At 35.6% G+C, this 20,018-nt stretch overlaps 2 protein-coding genes across 2 annotated transcripts; both read left to right on the top strand.

Moving 5' to 3' along the window:
* The first annotated feature begins 200 nt into the window (after positions 1 to 200).
* On the top strand, positions 201 to 1,451 carry LOC147545602 (uncharacterized). The gene is made up of 2 exons (XM_086635840.1): positions 201 to 344; positions 618 to 1,451. The coding sequence occupies exons 1-2, from the start codon at positions 201 to 203 to the stop codon at positions 1,449 to 1,451; spliced, it is 978 nt and encodes a 325-aa protein (XP_086491966.1).
* A 12,741-nt stretch (positions 1,452 to 14,192) lies between these two features.
* LOC147545601 (F-box protein At2g23160-like) lies at positions 14,193 to 16,128 on the top strand. Its single transcript, XM_086637139.1, has one exon. The coding sequence runs from the start codon at positions 14,369 to 14,371 to the stop codon at positions 15,932 to 15,934; it is 1,566 nt and encodes a 521-aa protein (XP_086493265.1). The 5' UTR covers positions 14,193 to 14,368; the 3' UTR covers positions 15,935 to 16,128.
* Positions 16,129 to 20,018: the final 3,890 nt, after the last annotated feature.

Raw genomic sequence — 20,018 nt, 5'->3', positions numbered from 1 at the left:
TATACCAAAAGACATAGTCAGGATTTGGTAAAGAAGAAGAGGAAGAAGATGACTCAGAAGCTGAAGGAAGGAATTCAGGGGGAGGAGGGTAAGAGCCATCAACAAACTTGAATAAGTCTTGAGAATGAAGTATTGGGAGAAGTTGGCTTTTCCATAAAAGGTAGTTAGAGTTATCCAAACGAATAGAAACCAGGTGTGAGATGTTGGAGAGGTTAGGGAAGGAAGAAGAAGGTGATAGAGAAGTATTGGTAGTGTTGGATAGTGATGAAGGTGGAAGAACGGTGGGGGATGAGGTGTCGACCATTGAAGACAAGAAGAAGCAGGAGAAAAGGAAGAAGAAGACAGTAATGGCACTGAAAACCAAAAAAAAAGAAAAACTTTCTAAAGAGTTTCTCTTGATACCATGAAATTTGGAGAACTCAAGATACCCTAAAGGTTAGGGTATAGCATTGTATTTATAATCTCATGAAAGTTTACAATGTACAAAAATAACCTTAAAGGAATATAGAAAATACATGAGTGTATATTTACACTAATAGAAACTATATATATATATATATATATATATATGTAGTAGATAATTTGGTGGAATCCTAAATATTGAAACTAACTGCTAGGCAGATGTTGATCACATATTTCGGAAATGTAGAACTGCTAGGCAGACCTGGCTAGCTCATCCATTGAAATTAAGGCTAGAGGGAGATGATAACTTCACAACTATCCTCTGTAGGTGGATTGAAGGAGATGAAGAAGAGGAGGTTATAGCGTTAAGGATTTATGTCGCTTGGTTTATGTGGAAAGCCCGTAACAGCTGTGTATTTGAAGGAGTTACCCCTTGTAGTTATTCCATTATTCAAGAGGCAAGAAGAATGCATAAAGACTTCTCTGTTACTTGCTCGACATCGGAGACGAAGGCTGAAGAGGGGCAGTACCCACTTTCATCGATATGGTTACCTCCCTCCGAAGAGAACCTAAAGATTAATTGTGATGCGGCATACAAGGATGGAAAGGCGGCGTTAGCTGCTGTCTGCAGAAATGCCAGTGGTGAATTCGTGTTGGCATTAACTCAAATGACAGTTGCCTCTTCAGCAATGGAGGCGGAAGCTAAAGCGACACGATTAGCGGTTCAAATTGCTAGAGATCTTCATCATTACGGGAGTACGATGGAAGGTGATGCCTTAACGGTGATAAATGCTTGTCTTGCGAAGGAAGATAGAGCTCCATGGAAGATTAGAGCGATAGTGATCGATATTATGAGGGAGAGTGCTAATATTCAAAATTGTTGTTTCTCTCATTGTGTTCGGGATGCAAACCAGACAGCGCACTTGTTAGCGCATCATTTATTTAATTTGAACTTAGAAACAACTGAGGAGATATTACAACCTCCTAGTCGTATTGTAAGACAGTTGGCCATTGGTAGAGCCAACTTCTCTCAAGAGATGGAAAGCTAATAAAGCAAGGCTGAGGCCTAGTTTCAACAAAAAAAAAAATATTGAAACTAACTCGAGTATTTTACCAATTTCAAGCATTTAAATTCTGATCAAAACTTATTATCTAATATTGATCAATCTGTCAGAATAGTGCTACTTGTAACAAAGAATTCAATGTGTGGGTTGTCTCAACTCATTGTCCCCCATGTGTTAAATGACCATAAATATAACTTAATAGTCTTCCACTCTCAAGTAATTATTTCTTATTAATCTCAATCCTTAATATACTCTAATAAATGAAGTGACAAGCTATGGTTTATCCTTGATTTAATATTTACTATTGAACTCTATAATGCAAGTTCTAAACACGCCTCATGCATGTCATTGTTAGAGGTACCTAATTTACACATTAACAATCTCCCAAAAATTTTGGTCGTGTAGAGGTCAGGCCCGTCTAAGCCCAAGCTATACGGGAAACATGCATGCCCAGTGTCACGGCCTTATTGTCCCGTTAGGTCGACCCGGCATATTATGCTCAGAGACACGGGTCGATAGTGCGGAATATCAAATCCTAACGCGCCGTGCGGCGTCATGTACTCCCACCTAGTACATAACCAGCCTTCCCGAACATATTCGGAGTATCTCGACTATCAAGTCACCTTGGTTCCCAACCAATAATGCGGCATGACACCATCGTGTCCCAACCTACGAGCATAGCTCGAGCCGTCCCGTATAACGCTTCCTTGAGTCATAGACTCTCGCCCACTATAAAGGATACCAACATATGTGCGGAGCACACCAAGCCGCATATGCGGATCTTGCCATCTAGTCTCAAGCATCCGGAACCTATCATCTCGGCTTACCATCCCGACATTGGGCATAGGAACATCCATCCCTAATAAGCTACCTCATGCCCAACATAGCACATCAAGGCTTAGCCCCTTGAATAGCTCAATCCTCCTTACGGAATATGCTAGCACGACGCACGCCTCGCCATGGCATGAGAACATGTAACACCTTTTCCAAAGGAACCCGCAGTAACCTATCTCCAGGTACTGTCCCGAGCCATTTCCTATGACAAGGGAACCCGTGCAATACGCTTCTCTCGCATACGCTAGGCCGGCCTCATGGGTTGTGCCACGAGGATGCTCATTTTCGTGCATACCATGCTAAGATGGGCGAGCTCCCATCCACGAGGTCTTGGCATATGCTGGATGCATATGAGGAAGGGGGACCACCCCCTCCTAAGGTGCAAACTTCTTGTTTTGCCTATTTCCACAAGGAAACATCAATCCTTTTAACCAGGCATACTCTCGTCCAAATGACCCTTTGTATCCTTGACAAAGTCTTGAATGCCACGGATGTCCACGTGCATGGCCTAAGGAAGCTTGCTAGCACTCTTGCCCTTCTTTGACCTCGTATTCGGCCCTACGGCCTATATGCTCGTACGTGCTCTCTTAGCACTCGTCACGTCATATGCATGCTCAAGAATATGCACGTGACACCAGGTCATGCCTTGTTATTTGGCTACCAGGCCCATGGCAGCCCATGGATCGCCTCAAAATGGCGCTAGGCTCCTAGTCCTGCCGAATTTACACTCTTATGAAAATCAAACCACTGTCGACCAAGAGCAATACTCATTGGAGATTATGTAGCACTGAAATGTTTTTCGGTATGGGCTATATTTTTTAACGACCCAATTCAGCTTGTACAATCAATCACTTGCTGAGTCAGGCTCGGGTGTAACTACTACTCCGAAGTTTGAGGCGAAATGGTAACTGTAATGCATCTGACATTTGACCATTTAAAGATTTCAGGCGATTCAGAAATTTCTTCTCTCTCTAACTCAAAGGTTATCAAAGGTGAAAAGGGAGAAGCTCACAGTGAAAGAACATCTAGCAACTCATGTTTTTCTTTTCTCTCTAAAATAAGAGCATCTCCACTGCAAAACTCAAAAGAAACTCAAGTTGTCCTATGTGTCAAGGCTCAGTTGAGTTTTTCTTTCCTAGATGTCAACATTGAGATCCTCAATTCAAAGTCATCTCCAATGCAACACTCTAAAAACTTAAAAATTATTTTCTAAATGGGTAGATTTGCTTTTAATATTGAGTGGCCAATTGAGATCCTCAAGAGAAATCTCAAATATGGAGTTTCCTATTGAGATATCTCAACATTAAATGATGCCACATCATTTTGAGATCCAAATTTAGTGTTGTATTGGAGAGAGTTTTTTACAAAAACTCAAAAAATCCTAGGTGGCAATCTAAGTTTTTCAATTTAAATTTTTTACAAAAACAAAAAAAATCTCTAATTGGCTTATGTGTCGAGTCTCAATCGAAATTCTCTTTTCTATGTGGCTAACTTGAGTGTCTCTAATTCAAGTCATTCTCCAATGCAACATTCTAAAAAATCTAATATATACACATCTCACACATACATTTAATAGGAAAAAGTAGTTGAGAAATAAAGACTTCCTATTGCTTCTAAAATTAAATTCGGTGACTAGGATACTTAAGATACTGAAAAGACATCTAAAAAATAGAGTTTCTAGTGGGGACATGTTAAAACTATATACTTCCACATCATCTTAAGATCTCAATTGAGTTTTACATTAGAGAGGTTTTTTCTCAAAAAAAACTCTAAAGTCCTAGGTGACACTTAGGATTTTAAGATTGAGTCTTGCATTGAAGATGCTCTAGAACACATCTCCTCATCTCCACCTCACCTTTCTTCTCCGCCGAAAGGTCGTTGGCCGGAATTAAAAAATCCCGGCTGGCCACTTTTAATCTATAAAAAAGTTCTTCTTCTTTCCTCTTTCGTTTTCTTTCTTTCCCTTCTTCTTCTTCTTCTTCTCTCCCTTTTATCTCATCTTACTCTCTCTAAAACCTTCAGCGAAGGGGTTCCCTTCGCTGTAGGTCTACTCCAACAGGCATTCGAAGGTTGGTCGCAGATCTACTCGAAGAGACCTTCGAAGGTCTGTTGGAGATCTGCTCGAACAGACCTTCGAAGGTCTGCTGCAGATCCGCTCGAACAGACCTTCGAAAATCTACTCGAACATACTTGTAGCAAAGTAACCCTGATGCAGGGAGACTTTCAGAAGATTTTCTGAAAAATCCTAGGTATCATTATCAAGTTATTTTAGTAATTGCCTGTTTTTTTAGTAGAGAATTATTAGTTTTGGCAGTTTTATATCTTTAGAAAACCTTCTAGGTTTTAGATTCTAATATTCTATTTATTTAGAATTTGTTATTATAATTTGATTAGGTTTAAGAAACTAGTATTTTATTTATCAGAAATTGTTAATTAGAGTTTGTTTAGGTTTAGGAAACCCCTAATGCCTATATAAAGAGGATTTAGTAGTTATTTAGTTCATCAATTTTGATCAATAAAATTGAGTAATTTAGTTTAATCATTGTTAGTTTTGGTTCCACAAGTCTTAAGACAGAGATCTAAAGATTTTTTCTGAGTTTTATAAGTTTTAGACGAAGATCTAATTCTTTTCAGAGTTTTTCCCTGTGTCAGTTGGCATCAAGAGCGAGAATATGCCTAGTTCGATTTCATCTACGCGAAGATCACTTTAGAACACATCAATGGATTTGCCAAAGATGCATCTAAAGTCGGTTATAAAAAAAAAATCAAAAAGAATATAGGAACTTTGGATTTCAAAGGGATAACCTACCTCGGTTAACTATAAAAAGGGTAAAAACAACTCCCTTAGAGAATGTTGAACCACCACGAATTGCAACCATAGACAATCGAGATAATATTATTCATGAAGCAAAATCCGACGTTATTGTGTTATGGAAAAGTCTCATAATATCAATTTACACGATGAGAGAATTATTTCTAAAGAAGTTGTTCAAGAAATTGAAGTGGTTCGGAAAATTGAGTCAAAGGAATTTAAATCAAAAGGTGGGAAACTTAGCAAGTTAAACATTAGTCCAATTGAAGTTCCTTCATACAAAGATCAATTTTTAGTGTTTTGTGGATCTCAAGTTGTTTCACATGGAGTGGTTTGGAATTTTATCCGAAGCTCTTCATCAAAGTTGGTAATTTTCAATCTCCGTATTCAAGACCTTCACAAGTTTATTTTTGGGGTGAAAAGGGAGTTTGAATCGCATCACAATTATAGTCAGAAATTTTCCTGTGACCTAATAGAGTCTTCCGTTCAATCTGAAAGTTTGGTGATTCTCATGCACAATTCACGAAAAAGTTATCAGACGGGTGTACCATTCAAGATAACCTTCCAATCAATTAGTAAACTCGAGGCGAGTTTCTTTGAAGTGGAGGAGACTGATGCAGGGGAGATTTTCTGAAACATCCTAGACATCATCATATCAAGTTATTTTAGTAATAACCTAGTTTTTTTAGTAGAGAATTGTTAGTGTTGACAGTTTAATATCTTTAAAAAAACTTCTAGGTTTTAAATTCCAGGACTTTATTTATTTAAAATTTGTTATTATAATTTGATTACGTTTAGGAATCTAGTATTTTATTTATCAGAAATTGTTAATTATAGTTTGTTTAGGTTTAGGAAACCCCTAATGCCTATATAAAGGGGATTTTGTAACTGTTTAGTTCATCAAGTTTGATCAATAAAATTGAGTAATGTAGTTTAATCTTTGTTAGTTTTGGTTCTAAAAGTCTTAAGACGGAGACCTAAAGGTTTTTTCTGAGTTCTATAAGTTTTAGACGAAGATCTAATTCTTTTCGAAGTTTTCAGCTGCATCAAAACCCCTTGGCCGGAGGTTTTAGAGAGAGAAAGGAGAGATAGAAGAGAGAAAAGAAGAAAGAAGAAGAAGAAAGAAAGAAGAAGAAGAAAGAAAGAAGAAAAAAAAACAGAAAGGAAGAAGAAATTTTTTATTTTAGGTTAAAGGCGGTCGGCCGAAATTTTAGTCCGGCTGGAGAGGAAAGGTGAGGTGGAGAGGAGATGTGTTGGAGGAAAGATATGATAAACTGGTAAAAGAAAGAGGTGATGTGGCATTTATGCTTTTAATTTTTTTTTTTAGAAATGATTCCGTTTTGGGCCCCAAGGATATGTCTGAAAAAAATGGGCCCTTGGGGACTAAATCGAACTACGGACACTTATGGGGGATAAAACAGTTAGTTGGTCACAAATTGGGAGTCAAAACAGAATTAACCTTAGGTCAAAGCAAGCCGTTTGAGGATTCTTTATCTCTTTTACACTAGAGCATCTATTGGGATTGAACGAACATGTTTAGTGAGTCTATCATTAGTTAGCAGAAATGAGGAAGGATAATTTAGATGGTAATGTCTCGTTTACTACTCAAACTCAAATTCATTTACGAAATTATAAGTTGTAAATAATATTAATAATTTAGTAAACCACGGAGCTCATATAAATATTTGCTAAAGTGAAAAATTGCTTAAAACGACAGTTGTTACGGTAGCTTTGACCTCCCCCGTGTGGGCCATGGTCATTGGTCAACTCCACAAACTCTTCCTGATAGACAGATGTTAGAGCATCTCCAATGCAAAACTCAATCTTAGAAATTTGGAGTGCCATATAAGATTTGCTGAGTTTTTCTTCAAAAATCATCTCAAAGGCAAAACTCAATTAAGAACTCAAAGATGATGTGTCGAGGGTGGAATAGAGATATCTCAAGAGGACACTCTAGAAATAGAGCGTCTTCTTGAGATATCTCTAATTGTCCAACTCATCAATATTTAAATTTGAACCAATAGAAATCAAGTGTTTGTATATTTTCAAAATAACTAATTATTTTTTTTACAAAAATAACCATGTCACATAAGTAAAATAAAAAAGTTAAGAGTTTTGCATTGGAGACATACAAAAATTGAGGATCTCAATTTTGCTACCTAGAAATGAGAATCTCAATTGAAATTCGACAAATAGGACGAATACAGATTTTTTTGAGTTTTGCATTGGAGATGCTCTTATTAATGGGTTGTCCGCCAAAACAACTTACATATCAAAGGAAAAAAGGTAAGAGTGTGGTGGAAATTTAGCAAGAAATTAATGCCAATTTATTAAAAAGAAATGGACACAAACAACAAGTAACAATGTTGTGGCAATATTAATAATACTTAACAAGATGAAAACGGGATATACTGTATTAGTTCTTTAATCTTCTTCTTTTTCTAAAACAATTCTTTCTTTTCTTTCTACATGGAGAATTGGTGATATTCCTTGGAGCTCTCTTGATTTTGCTACTCCTCATCTACACATATTATATGGTGTGAAATATGCTAAAAATAAATTAAACATTCTGATAATTGTCTCATAATATTAATATATTAAACCTCAAAGATCATTAACATATCAACGTATACAAGATACATCTAACTATACACGTTAGCACACGGCTAAAACAAGAACAAAAGTTTAGTCAAGTGAGTTTCATGATTTAATTTACACTAGATAAAGTATATACTAAAAGTAAAAAGATTTTCTTTTTTATTCTCTCCTCTCTCTCTAAACTCTAGCGAAGGGGTTTCACTTCGCCGGAGGTCTGTTCATCACGAACAGACCAGGGTGGTAGACAAGAACAAAAGTTCATCACGAACAGACCCTGATCTGGTGTGTTCGTGATGAACAGACCTCAGGCGAAGGGAAACCCCCTTTGCCGGAGTTTAGAGAGAGAGAGAGAGGAGAGAATTAAACTAAAAATTTAGAGAGAGAGAAGAGAGAGAAAAAAAAAGTTTGAAGGTCGCCGATCAGAAATTTGGTCGGTCGGCGACCCCCGTCGGTGAAGACGATGATGTGGCGTGCTGAAATGATGTGGCAGAGAGAGAAAATGAGATGGAGAAGAGAGAGTAACGGAAAGTTAAAAATAACCAAAAAGAGAGCCATACGAAAATTATGGCTAAAGTAGGGGGTCAGGCAAGAAGCTGGTCACAAAATTGGGGGCCATTCGAGAAATAACCCTAAAAAGTACTTATAGGGCAAATACACGAATGATGCCCATCTTTTTTTTTTAGAAACAGACCCACGTATAAAAAGTAGAAAAAGTAAGGGTAAACGGGGTTTAGGGCCAAAATAAAAGACAATTTTGATAAAAAAAACTCAAAAAAATGGGCCCAAATCCTAAATAAAACCAAACCCGAATTTATAACCCACTAAAAACCCAAAACTCAAAAATATATCTAAATCAAACCCAAATACGAATCTCTAGACAACATCCAACTCAAATGCTCATCTCTAAGACCATCTCTATTTTCATAATCCCTCATATACCCTCCTATATATATAACTACACTTTCTCTCTCTGAGACCATCTCTAGACAACATCCAACTCAAATCTTGATTCCTTCTCATTTTCATTCTCTCTCTAAAAAACTCATCCTTTTCACACTTTCTCTATCTAAAATTTCATCCGGAAAATATTTTCTCTCTCTCAATCTTTTTTAGCTTCATATCTCTATCCCAAAACAGACCCACATCATCTTCTTCGTCTCTAAAATTTTAACTGAGACCTTCAACACTGCTTAAACATACCGAAAAATCCATCTTCATCATTTTTAAAGAGACATTGATCATCTTCAGGTACTACTTTCAGATCTATTTTTCGGATCTTTCTTTCTATCTAAACAACATATTTTAGTGTTACCCTAACTACATTTTGATTCATGTTCTTATCTCGAATCATTCTTTCCATCTAATCATCATTTCTTACATTTTTCAACATTTTGATATATCATTTTTAAAGTTTTGATCTTATTCATCTAAGTTTCAGATCTATTTCTTGGATCTATTTTTTTTGGAGAAAGATACAACAATATGGTTTCAAATCTATTTTTTGGTTTCTCTCTCTAGAATTACGTTTTTAGCATATTTTGATTTTTAACAGACAAAAAGACTATTGTTTTAAACACTTTTACGTGTGTTCTGAGCACAAGTAGTTAAGTTTTGAGCACAAATAGTTATGTTTTGAGCACGCAAGTTAGAAATTTTTTACAACACTTTTAAACATTAAGTTATTTGCTGGGAACAGTTTATGAACTGTTTATTTTTTATCTTGTATATTTTTAGATTTGTAAAATGTTTGTTGCAAAAGTAGTAGTTAGATAAGCATTTTGTAAAATATTTTGGTATTGATGTTAGAAATTTCCCAGAACACTTTTAAACATAAAGTTTAGTTCCACAACACTTTATAAATGTTTTGGTATTGATGTTTAAAAATACTGAGAACAAATGAACATTTTATAAATGTTTTGGTATTGATGTTATGTTTTGAGCACGCAAGTTAGAAATTTTTCACAACACTTTTAAACATAAAGTTATTTGCTTGCAATATTTTACGAAATGTTTATTTTTTATCTTGTATATTTTTAGATCTGAATAGATTTTTCACATAAATTTATGTCTGCATCTTGTAAAATGTTGGTTGCAAAAGTAGTAGTTGGACAAGCATTTTGTAAAATGTTTTGGTATTGACGTTAGGTGCCTTGATTTTGTAAATAAGTTTAGTTCTGAATGAATTTTTATAACACTTTTAAACATAAATTTAATTGTTGGAAATAAATTATAAAATGCTCATTTGCTCTCAGTATTTTTAGACATTAAAGTATTCGTTGGGAACAAATAACAAAATGTTGATTTTTTTTCTCAATATTTTTTGGATCTAAATAAATTTATGGTTGAACCTATACCTATGTTGGTTGCAAAAGAAGTAGTTAGATAAACATTTTGTAAAATGTTTTAGTATAGATTTTAGGTGTTTTTATTTTGTAAATAACTTTACTTCTGAGAAAATTTCCATAACACTTTTAAACATAAATTTAATTGATTGGAGCATATTATAAAAGTTGATTTTTGTCTGAATATAGGTTTGAAAAAAAATCAAGTTTGCATTTAAACTTGTGTTATTGCAGATTGTATGGGTAACTAAGCATTTCACACAATGTTATGAACATTCTGATGGTAGACGTGGAAAGTGTTTCGAATGTTTACGAAATGCGTGATAATGTTTGAAAGAACTTATGAAATCTACTAACATGACTACTTATATCTTAATGAAGGTTCCTAATGCTGCAACCAAATCCAAAAAATTTGTGGATGAGCGGAGGATAGTGTCTTCTGAGAGAATGATAAATAAGGTGTCGTGGTAGAACCCACATGGAGAAAGTGATAAAGATGGTGCCGTGACCGAGAGAATGATAAAAAGGGTGTCGTGACGGATCGAGATTGAAAATTAGTCTATGGAAGTAACTTTTTGATTTATGTTTTTATTCCTTCTCGAGATTGAAAATTAGTCCATGGAGGTTGAATGTAAAGTTATCTTAAAAGTGTTGCGACAAATTTTCAGAACTAAAGTTATTTACAAAATAAAGACACCTAACTTTCTACTAAAACATTTTATAAAATATTTATCTAACTACTACTTTTGCCACTAACAGAGGTATAAGTGCAGACAAAACTTCATTTGAAACTCTAGCCAGATCTAAAAACGAACAAGATAAAATATCGACATTTTGTGATATGTTTCTAACAAATATAATTTAGCACAAATATTCGACTTAATGTTCATGAAACTAGATTCCATTTCAAGACAATTTCCTTCTGATCCACATTTTGTCTTCCCTCGGCAACCACTATCAACCTCTCATCCATAGTTATGTTAGTACATTTCAAAAGTTGTTTCAAACATTATCACGTACTTCGTAAACATTCTCAACTCTGTCCATGTCTCACATCAGAAAGTTCATAATATTTTGTAAAATGCTTTGCTAACTATTTAGTTTGCAATTATCTTAGTTTGTTCGAAGCAAAATAAAATTTGCAATTGTTTTTTTTTCGGTTTTGAAATAACTTCTATACTAAAGCAATTTACAAAATGTTTATCTAACTACTACTTTTGCCTCCAACATAAGTACAAGTGCAAAGATAACTTCATTTTAAACTCTATTCAAATCTAAAAATGTACAAGATAAAAAATAAACATTTTGTAAAATGTTTCCAACAAATAATTTCATGTTAAAAGTGTTGTGAAAAATTTATCAAAACTAAAGTTACTTATAAAATCAAGACACCTAACTTCTATACTAAAACACTTTACAAAATGTTTATCTAACTACTATTTTTTTTCACTAACAGAGGTATAAGTGCACACAAAAGTTCATTTAAAAATCTATTTAGATCTAAAAATGTAAAAGTATAACATTTTTTAAATGTTCCCAACAAATAACTCTATGTTTAAAAGTGTTATGAAAATTTTCTCAGTACTAAAATTATTTACAAAACCAAGACACCTAACATATATACTAAAACATTTTACAAAATGTGCATATAATAACTAATTTTGCCACCAACATAGGTATAAGTGCAGTCATAATTTAAAATTCTATTTAGGTCTAAAAATGTAAAAGACAAAACATTTTGTAAAATGTTCCCAACAAATAATTGTATGTTTAAAAGTACTGCGAAATTTTTTCCTGAACTTAAGTTATTTACAAAATCAAGACACCTAACATCTATACTAAAACATTTTGCAAAATGCTCATCCGGCTACTAGTTTTGCCACCAACATTGGTATAAGTGTGGACATAAATTTATTTGAAACTCTATTCAAATCTAAAAATGTACTCGGAACATTTTGCAAAATGTACTGAGAACATTTTGTAAAATGTTCCCAACAAATAATTTTGTGTTCAACCATTTCTTTAAATGTCAGCTAGTTAATGATTGATTGTATGGTTGAGTTTATCTCGTTTTTCCAGCAAATAGAGAGAAATTGAAAATGGTCAGGAAAGTGCTTTGGAATATAAGAGGGAAAGGAAAACACTAAATGCATCTATGAAAAGTTATCCACATTAAGAACAACCATGAAATACTAAAACATTTTTAAACATGTTGACAACATTTGTACAAGAACTAATACCATTCACAAAAATGCATCCAACTAGGTTAGTCTACACATTTTGAAAAATGTTCACGACATATAAAACCCAATTTAGAGCAATTCAGAATATACAAACAAAATTTCACAAATACAGAAAAAAGTCTGATTTATATAATTTTTTTCTTAATAACCGTGTCAGCTTTTTGTGAACATTAAAAGAGAGAAAGTCTGTTATTTTCCTTATAACCGGATCAACTTCTTATGATTTGATGGGTGGGTAGTTAGCTTGTCTCGTTTTTTGTGGAAAGAGGGGGGAACAAGTGTAGGGATTTGTTAGAAGGATATAAGTGGATGCTAGTTGTGTAAGGGAGGGTAACATGGTATTTTCATCTTTTGGGTTTTATTTCAAATATAATTCCGGGTTGGACTTGATTTGCTATTTTGACCCGAATTTTGGGCCTTAGACTGTTGCTCTCAAAATAAAATTCAAAAAGGGATTAAGGTCCAATCTTCTCAGAAAATAGGATTTTAGTCCTTTTCTCTTTTGGAAGAAATATTGTTGATACATAATGTGTTATGTATGACACATAAAAAAAATGAAATAAAATATGAAACTTTCACAATAAATAACACGTTATTTATGAAACAAAACAAGAATCAATAAACAGAAAAACACTGTAACTTTGACATCTAGGATTTTAGTCCTTTTCCCTTTTGGAAGAAATATTGTTGATACATAATGTGTTATGCATGACACATAAAAAAAATGAAATAAAATATGAAACTTTCACAATAAATAACACGTTATTTATGAAACAAAACAAGAATCAATAAACAGAAAAACACTGTAACTTTGACATCTAGACATACTTTAATTATACTAAATGTATTTTGTTGTAGAAATTTACGTAATTCGTACTAAATAACGTGTATATTACGAAATAGATAATAAGTTTCAAATCAATCGAAAAAATCTGAGAAAAACAAGAAAGAGAATTTTGGGGATTAGTTTTCAAAAGTGGGTTTTTCTTATATAAAATGTTATAATTGGTACTACGATTAAATAGAAATGATAGAGATCTGTTTTTTCTATAAAGATGGGTCCATTTGGATTAAGCACAAAAAAAAAATTCTCTCTTCTTTTCCTTCTTTCTCTCTTCTTCTTCTTTCTTTACCTTCCTCTCTCTCTCTCTAACCCCTCTCTCTAATCTCTCTCTTTAACCCCTCTCTATACCACTCCGGTGAAGGGGAGGAGTCCCTCGCCGGAATTGTATAGAGAAAGGGGTTAAAGAGAGAGAGGGTTTAGAGAGAGAGAGGTAAAGAGAGAAGAAGAAGAGAGAAAGAAGAAGAGGGAAAGAGAGAAAGAAGAAGAAGAGAGAGAAAGAAGGAGATGAAGAGAGAGAAAGAAGGAGATGAACAGAGAGAGTTTTTTCTTAATGTTAAAGGTGACTTTATTCCAGCCGGCGACCATTCACTGGAGAAGAAAGGTGAGGTGGTGTGATGGAGGAGAGATAAGGTGAAGTGGAGGATTAAGAAATAGGTGATGTGGATTTTTTATCTTTTTCATTTTTTTCATAAATAATTTGGTCCACGAAGATAATTTGATAAAAAATTTGATTCTTTGAGACCAAAACGAACTGCCGTACACAATTGGGGGTCAAAACAGTGAGTTGATCACAATATAGGGGTCAAAATAGAATTAACCCTAATTATTATTTTAGCTTAAAATCCTATATTAATATTAAGGTGGACTAAATGTGTGTTTAGGTGTAGATTTTTGGACTAAGACTTCAAAAATTAAAAAAATAACTAAATCCCATATTTTTAGCCAAGAAAAGCACAAAAATATGGCAGTTATCAAATAGTGACGTCATGCATGACGTAATTCGAATTTAATCCGAGTAGAAAATGGGGTGTCGGCGATGGGTTTCCTGTTAATCTAATCCGGGTAGAAAACGGATTGAAAACTCCTCGGCAAATAAAAGTATAAAACCCCAACCCCCCACCCAAGTTCTCCAATTCCCAGATATTGCAGCCTGAATTTGATAACTTGTTCATACAAGTAGTGATTCTCTCTTTCTTTCTCTCTCTGTCTCTGTGAAAAACTCTGGAGGGATGATTACTAGGAAGAGAGCTGGTGGTGTTTTTGTTGTTTCTAATCCCCCAATCTTCAAAAAAAAGAAATCTACCAACAAGACTTCCACAGTACTTGGACTAGGTATTACTACTAGTAGTACTACTTCTGTAACATCACCACCACACTATCCTCCTTGTGATATTGGTATTACTACTACTAGTACTACTTCTGTAACATCACCACCACATCATCAAATTGGTAGTAGTATTGATGTTGATTGTTTAGAATTTGAGATACTAAACAGACTTCCTATGAAGTCCCTTGCCCGTTTCAAGACTGTTTGTAAAAGATGGTGCTACTTAATCCAAAAAGATCAACAATTCATTGATTTACACCTCACCCGTTTTAACCCACGCTTCCCCTCTCGTCTATTTATGGTTGTTCCTCAACGACCCCCACCGGATAAGTCAATAGAAGATGTCAAATACTTCCACTTTTGGCCATATAAGGAGTTCCACATTACAGCTGACTTTTTGTTTGAAGAAGACAATACAAAACTAAAACTAGTTGTTGACACAGTAAGGGAGGTAGACTCGTCATCTTACAATGCCATTTCAAAACCTGTAAACGGCTTGATCTTCCTCACTGACTCATACACCGCAGATGTTGCTCGTATATGTAGTATCAGTACTGAACAAGTATCCCCTTGGTTTCAAGCATCCTCGATAGCCGTGGGAGAAGAACGTGTCTGTCTCCCATACCGTTACGCATTTGGATTTGATCCTGCCACAAATGAACACAAATTGGTATGTTCCTTGACTATACGGTCAGATGATGGCGACTTCAAATATTTTCTCGGTGGAGTTTTGACCTTTGGGCGCCAATGTAATAATAATAGATGGAGAAGGATCGAAGAATTTGTACCAGAGTCACTAAATGATGATTATGTTTATGTAAATGGTGTTATTTACTGGTCCAATAGTACTCTTGATGATTGGGCGTCAATCAGTTTTTACCGCCCTGTATACTTGGTGGCATTTGATGTAGGAAGTGAGAAGTTTAGAACAATCACAATTCCTGATTTCATCCTTGACCACCCTCGGGTTATCGGCAACCATTCACTTTTCGAAGAGATTGCTCAGTTATTTGAAGCGAGTGGGAATTTAGCTATGATAGTTAAACTGGACGGTTGTATGTTCAACATGTATATATACGAAGATGGTGATTACAAGGACAAGGCTGAGAAGATTAACGGAACACCTACTAGTTCTTCTCTTCAGAAAGGAAGATGGGAAAAAGTAAGTTGTATCAAATTGCCTTTTGGTATGAGGAACAATCGTACGGTCAAGTTTCATACTTTCATAGGGTCAGATGATAAGATTCTCGTAACATCATCTATTTGGGGTCCGAAGTGCCCGAGTTGGGAGAAGAACGAACGTCTGTTTATTTATTGTTACAATTGGAAGAAGGATACTTGGACAGAGGTTGATGTAAGTGGAATCCCATCCTCAGTTCCAAAACTATGCCCTAGTAGCATTTCTACTACTTTCAGCGAGAGTCTTTTGTCCCTTAACAATCACAGTGCTCTTTGGCTGCCACCCTAGCAGAAGAATCAACTTCACTCTATCTTTATTTGTTTTCTTTTTGATTTATGTTTGTATTCCTTCTCATATAACTTAGGTACTTGTAAGAAAATAATTTGAATAAATGGGATATGTTTTTATACTCCTGCAGTAAGTTTACCACATTGTTAGTAAGTATTGTTCATCGAAAATGATGTGGAAGTTGATTTAGCACCATTGATGTCAAAATTCTCTAAGTTTATGTTAAGATTATATAATAATTTTTTTTGCAAAAGGTCCTAGTACAAAATAAAACATGTCTGTAACCAACTTTTATAGTCGTTGTGCCATATACTACTTGCATATATCTCAATTACTGAAACACCTGTAGCTAGATTACTCGGAACAAAAGAAATGTAATATAGGCCCTCGTTCGACTTACTGTACTAACTACTAACCTTTAATAGGGCTAATGACTCCCTGAAACGTAAAATTATGTTTTTTTTTCGCTGAAACGTCAATTACATATCATATTGTTCTACTAAGAAGTCTTGTTGATCTGGGGTGCCTAGCTGTATTGTTATGACTCCCTCGTTAAATGTAGATGTATTAGTTTGAATGGCGAATGAAAATTGTAATGAAACTTTGGACCTCATTGTAGTTTTGGTTTTCATGCTACTCTTTCTTATTTTAAAGCGTAATAATCACTTGAGTTATCCATTAGTAGTTGCTAATTCTATAGTATTATCAGTCGCGGAAATTTCATCGTCAAGTCCCATGCTGAGTAGTGAAGGTGGTTGTTGTTTGCCCTTGAGTAGTAATCTGCTAATTATTTGATTTACGATTTTAAAGGAAAATGAATCACAAACTGACGAGTGTGGATGAGAGCTGGTTGCGTTGTTTCTAACCCCCAAGTCCTCCAATTCCCACTCATTGCAGCCTGAATTTGTTCATACAGAAGACTTAGCAACCGTATGTTGTTTCTTAGATTTTCAGGATAAATGACTTGATCCCAGCATGGTAAAATAACCAATCGTAGAGCGTTTGGTAAGGGGAGAACAAGCCCAACCAGAATCACAATATCCTGAGATTCGAAACGAGCTGGATGAGGAGATAAATAGGCCTTTGCCAATGAAGCCTTTGAGATAGCGAAGAACTCGATGTGCATCATTGAGATAAGGAGTGTGGGGAGATTGCATGAACTGACTTAAATTATTAACTGTAAATGTTATGTCAGGACGAGTAACCGTCACACATAATAGTCTACCAATGAGATGACGATATATTGCTGGATCCGGAAGTGGGTACCCATCAGATGCAAAAATATTTCGTTGACATAAAAACGGTCAAGAAGCGGTCAAGCCGGAATAGTCAGAGTTTTTGTTCCATAGGAAAGAAAAACGGTCTAGAAGCCGTCAAGCCGGAATCCTTGATGATGTCTAGAGTATATTTTCGTTGACATAAAAATATACCTTTAGAGGTTCGAAAACTTCGATTTCAAATACTGAAGTTCTATGCAAAAATATTTGAATAAGATGTGAACAGTATGCATCAGTACATTCTTAGGGGTGGGGGAGGGGGCGATAATGTCAGTCCTGTGAATATTAAAGACTGACTTAAGTGATTCAAATGTAAGGTAGATTGTGAATATTAAAGAAAAGACTTGCTCTTTTGTTGATTGGCAACTTATAGGATTTCTATGCCTGCATTCAATGTCAGTCTTGTTCCCTCTCAGACCCCTGTAGAATGAGTAAGTCATTGTAGTTATTTCACTTTTAACAAATTTATATTTTCCAACTTAAGTGATGCCATTTGTTTAATATTTGTTAATATTTTGCAAGTATTACAATGACCACTATAGTGTGAGTTTGCACCGGAAAACATACGAAGAACCTGTACTCCCAATTGCGGACAAGGTTGACTGGGGAACAACAAGATTTGCATTTGTCAATAGCTAAATTTCTATTTTAACTTTGAGATTTCTTACTTGTGTAATTTTATGTGCCCAGGTTGCAACTGAAGGTTTACCTCGAATAATGAAGAGGTTGTCCGGAGACCTAAGATGGCAAGGAGAAGAGGCATCGACGAAGTTCATAGTCAACGGAAAAAACAAAGAAAATGTAAAACATGCTACTGGTCATAATAACAGAACTTGTATCCACCAGCCTTTGGTGAAGTGGTTGCACACCCCTCTTAAGCCCATGAGGTCGTGGGATCGAGTCTCGGTAGAAGCAGTTTGCCATAAAAAATTTATCTCATGTAATTTAGGATATAAATAAAGTAAATAATGTAATAATTTGTCGGACTTTAGGCCTCTTTGTTGTTTGGCTGTATGCCTGTGTAAATTAGGCGGTTATCATGCTTATTACATCTTCATGATGTATCCAGGGGCTGGTCCGCATAAGGGCCGTGGGGGCATGTGCCCCCACAAACCTATTGTAGGTCATTTTTCATTATATTGCACCAGCCAGCCTATTATATATGTATTTTTCTGTTGTTCACACAAAATCTTTACCTAGCTGAGACGGTGGAAGGCTTGACTCTTGAGCTACATAAAGGTCGCTGGATCGAATCCCATTTATGATGAATCGACTGTCGATATTTGGAAAAACTTATATGAACGTTTTCATCAAACTAATGCACCTAAGATATTCCAACTTAAGCGTGGTATATCCTCTCTCAAACACGATGGAATGTATGTTTCTACCTATTTCACCAAGCTCAAAACACTTCAAGATGAGCTGCATGTTGGGTTTTCCTCCTAGTGGGGAAACCTAGTTGGGTTTGGATTAGGAAACCAAACCCGGGCCCGAGTCGAGTTTCTTTGGGTCGGTTACTTATGACGGTGGAATTAGGGTTAAGGGTAAGTCTATAAATACTTCCTTAATCTTAATTAGAAGTATGCAACATAATTAGAAACGCACAAGAGAAGAAGGGAGAGAAGGAGGTTGCCGAGAAGAGCGGGGCAGAACTTTTTCAGCACGCGCAGTCTTCGTTGTTCGGAAAATCCGACGGTAAGTTCTTCTCCGATTGAGCTGAAATTTGGCAGAACTGTTCTTGACATATTTATCTAGTATTTGTACGGAGGGATCGTTGATTGGTCGCCGGAATCCTAGTGAATTTAGGGTCGTTTTGGGCTGCAGATTTCTGGACTGTTTTGTTCTTTCTTGTGAGGGTTTCTCCGTGTTTCTTCGTGTTTGAGATTGATTCTTTTGGGAAGGGTCTGAGTCTCGGTTGGACGTAGTCTGTAACTACTTTGCTATCATAATTGATTTGGTTGGACTACGAGTCCCGTGGTTTTTACTTCTCACGTTGAGGAGGTTTCCCACGTTAAAAATCGTTGTCTTATTTACTTTCAGTTCTTTGTTTATTGCTCCCACATATTCTTCTATATTATCCTCGTAACTAACACAAAGGGAAAAACTCTTATATTTCCGCTGCGCCTAAGTGCCCGTTTTTCCCAACAAGTGGTATCAGAGCTTCAGGTTAGAGAGTTCTTTGGATTGTGATAACTTCGGTTATTGGTTTGTTTGTGTTAGTGATGGAAAATATGGGTATAATGATAAGTTTGAATGGTGCTAATTATCATCTATGGAAGGGTAAGATGGAAGACTTGCTCTTTGTGAAGGAATTTCACGCTCCGGTGTTTTATGAGAAGAAACCCGATGAGAAGACTGATGATCAGTGGACATTGCTAAATCGTCAAGTGTGCGGTTTGATAAGGCAATGGGTAGATGATAATGTGTTACATCATATTGAGAATGAGACTAATGCTCGTTCGTTGTGGTTGAAGCTGGAGCAGTTGTTTGTTCGGAAGACAGGAAATAATAAGATGTACATGATGAAAAAATTGCTCGAGTTAAGATATCGAGAGGGAACTCCCATGACTGATCACTTGAATGTGTTCCAGGGGTTACTCAACAAACTATCTGATATGGGAATAAACTTTGATGAGGAGATTCATGGTTTATGGCTTCTTGGTACGTTACCAGATTCTTGGGAGGTGTTCAGGATGTCTCTTTGTAACTCTACTTCCGAAGGAGTTATCTCAATGGATTCAGTGAAGAACAGTATCTTGAATGAAGAATCTAGGAGGCAGTCAAATCCTAGTTCTTCGAGTTCAGAT

This window comes from Eschscholzia californica, unplaced genomic scaffold (genome assembly GCF_041429995.1).
Source record: "Eschscholzia californica isolate CP2 unplaced genomic scaffold, dmEscCali1.0.p SCAF_4, whole genome shotgun sequence".
In the NCBI taxonomy this organism is placed as follows: domain Eukaryota; kingdom Viridiplantae; phylum Streptophyta; class Magnoliopsida; order Ranunculales; family Papaveraceae; genus Eschscholzia; species Eschscholzia californica.
The sequence above is the reverse complement of the archived record's forward strand: the minus strand, read 5'-3'. Positions and strand labels throughout refer to the sequence as shown.

Excerpts from the sequence above, each read along its gene's own strand:
- LOC147545602 (XM_086635840.1), top strand. The coding sequence starts at position 201 with ATGTTGGAGAGGTTAGGGAAGGAAGAAGAAGGTGATAGAGAAGTATTG. Across the intron at positions 345-617 it reads AGAAAAGGAAGAAGAAGACA|GCAGATGTTGATCACATATT; the intron begins GTAATGGCACTG and ends ACTAACTGCTAG.
- LOC147545601 (XM_086637139.1), top strand. The coding sequence starts at position 14,369 with ATGATTACTAGGAAGAGAGCTGGTGGTGTTTTTGTTGTTTCTAATCCC.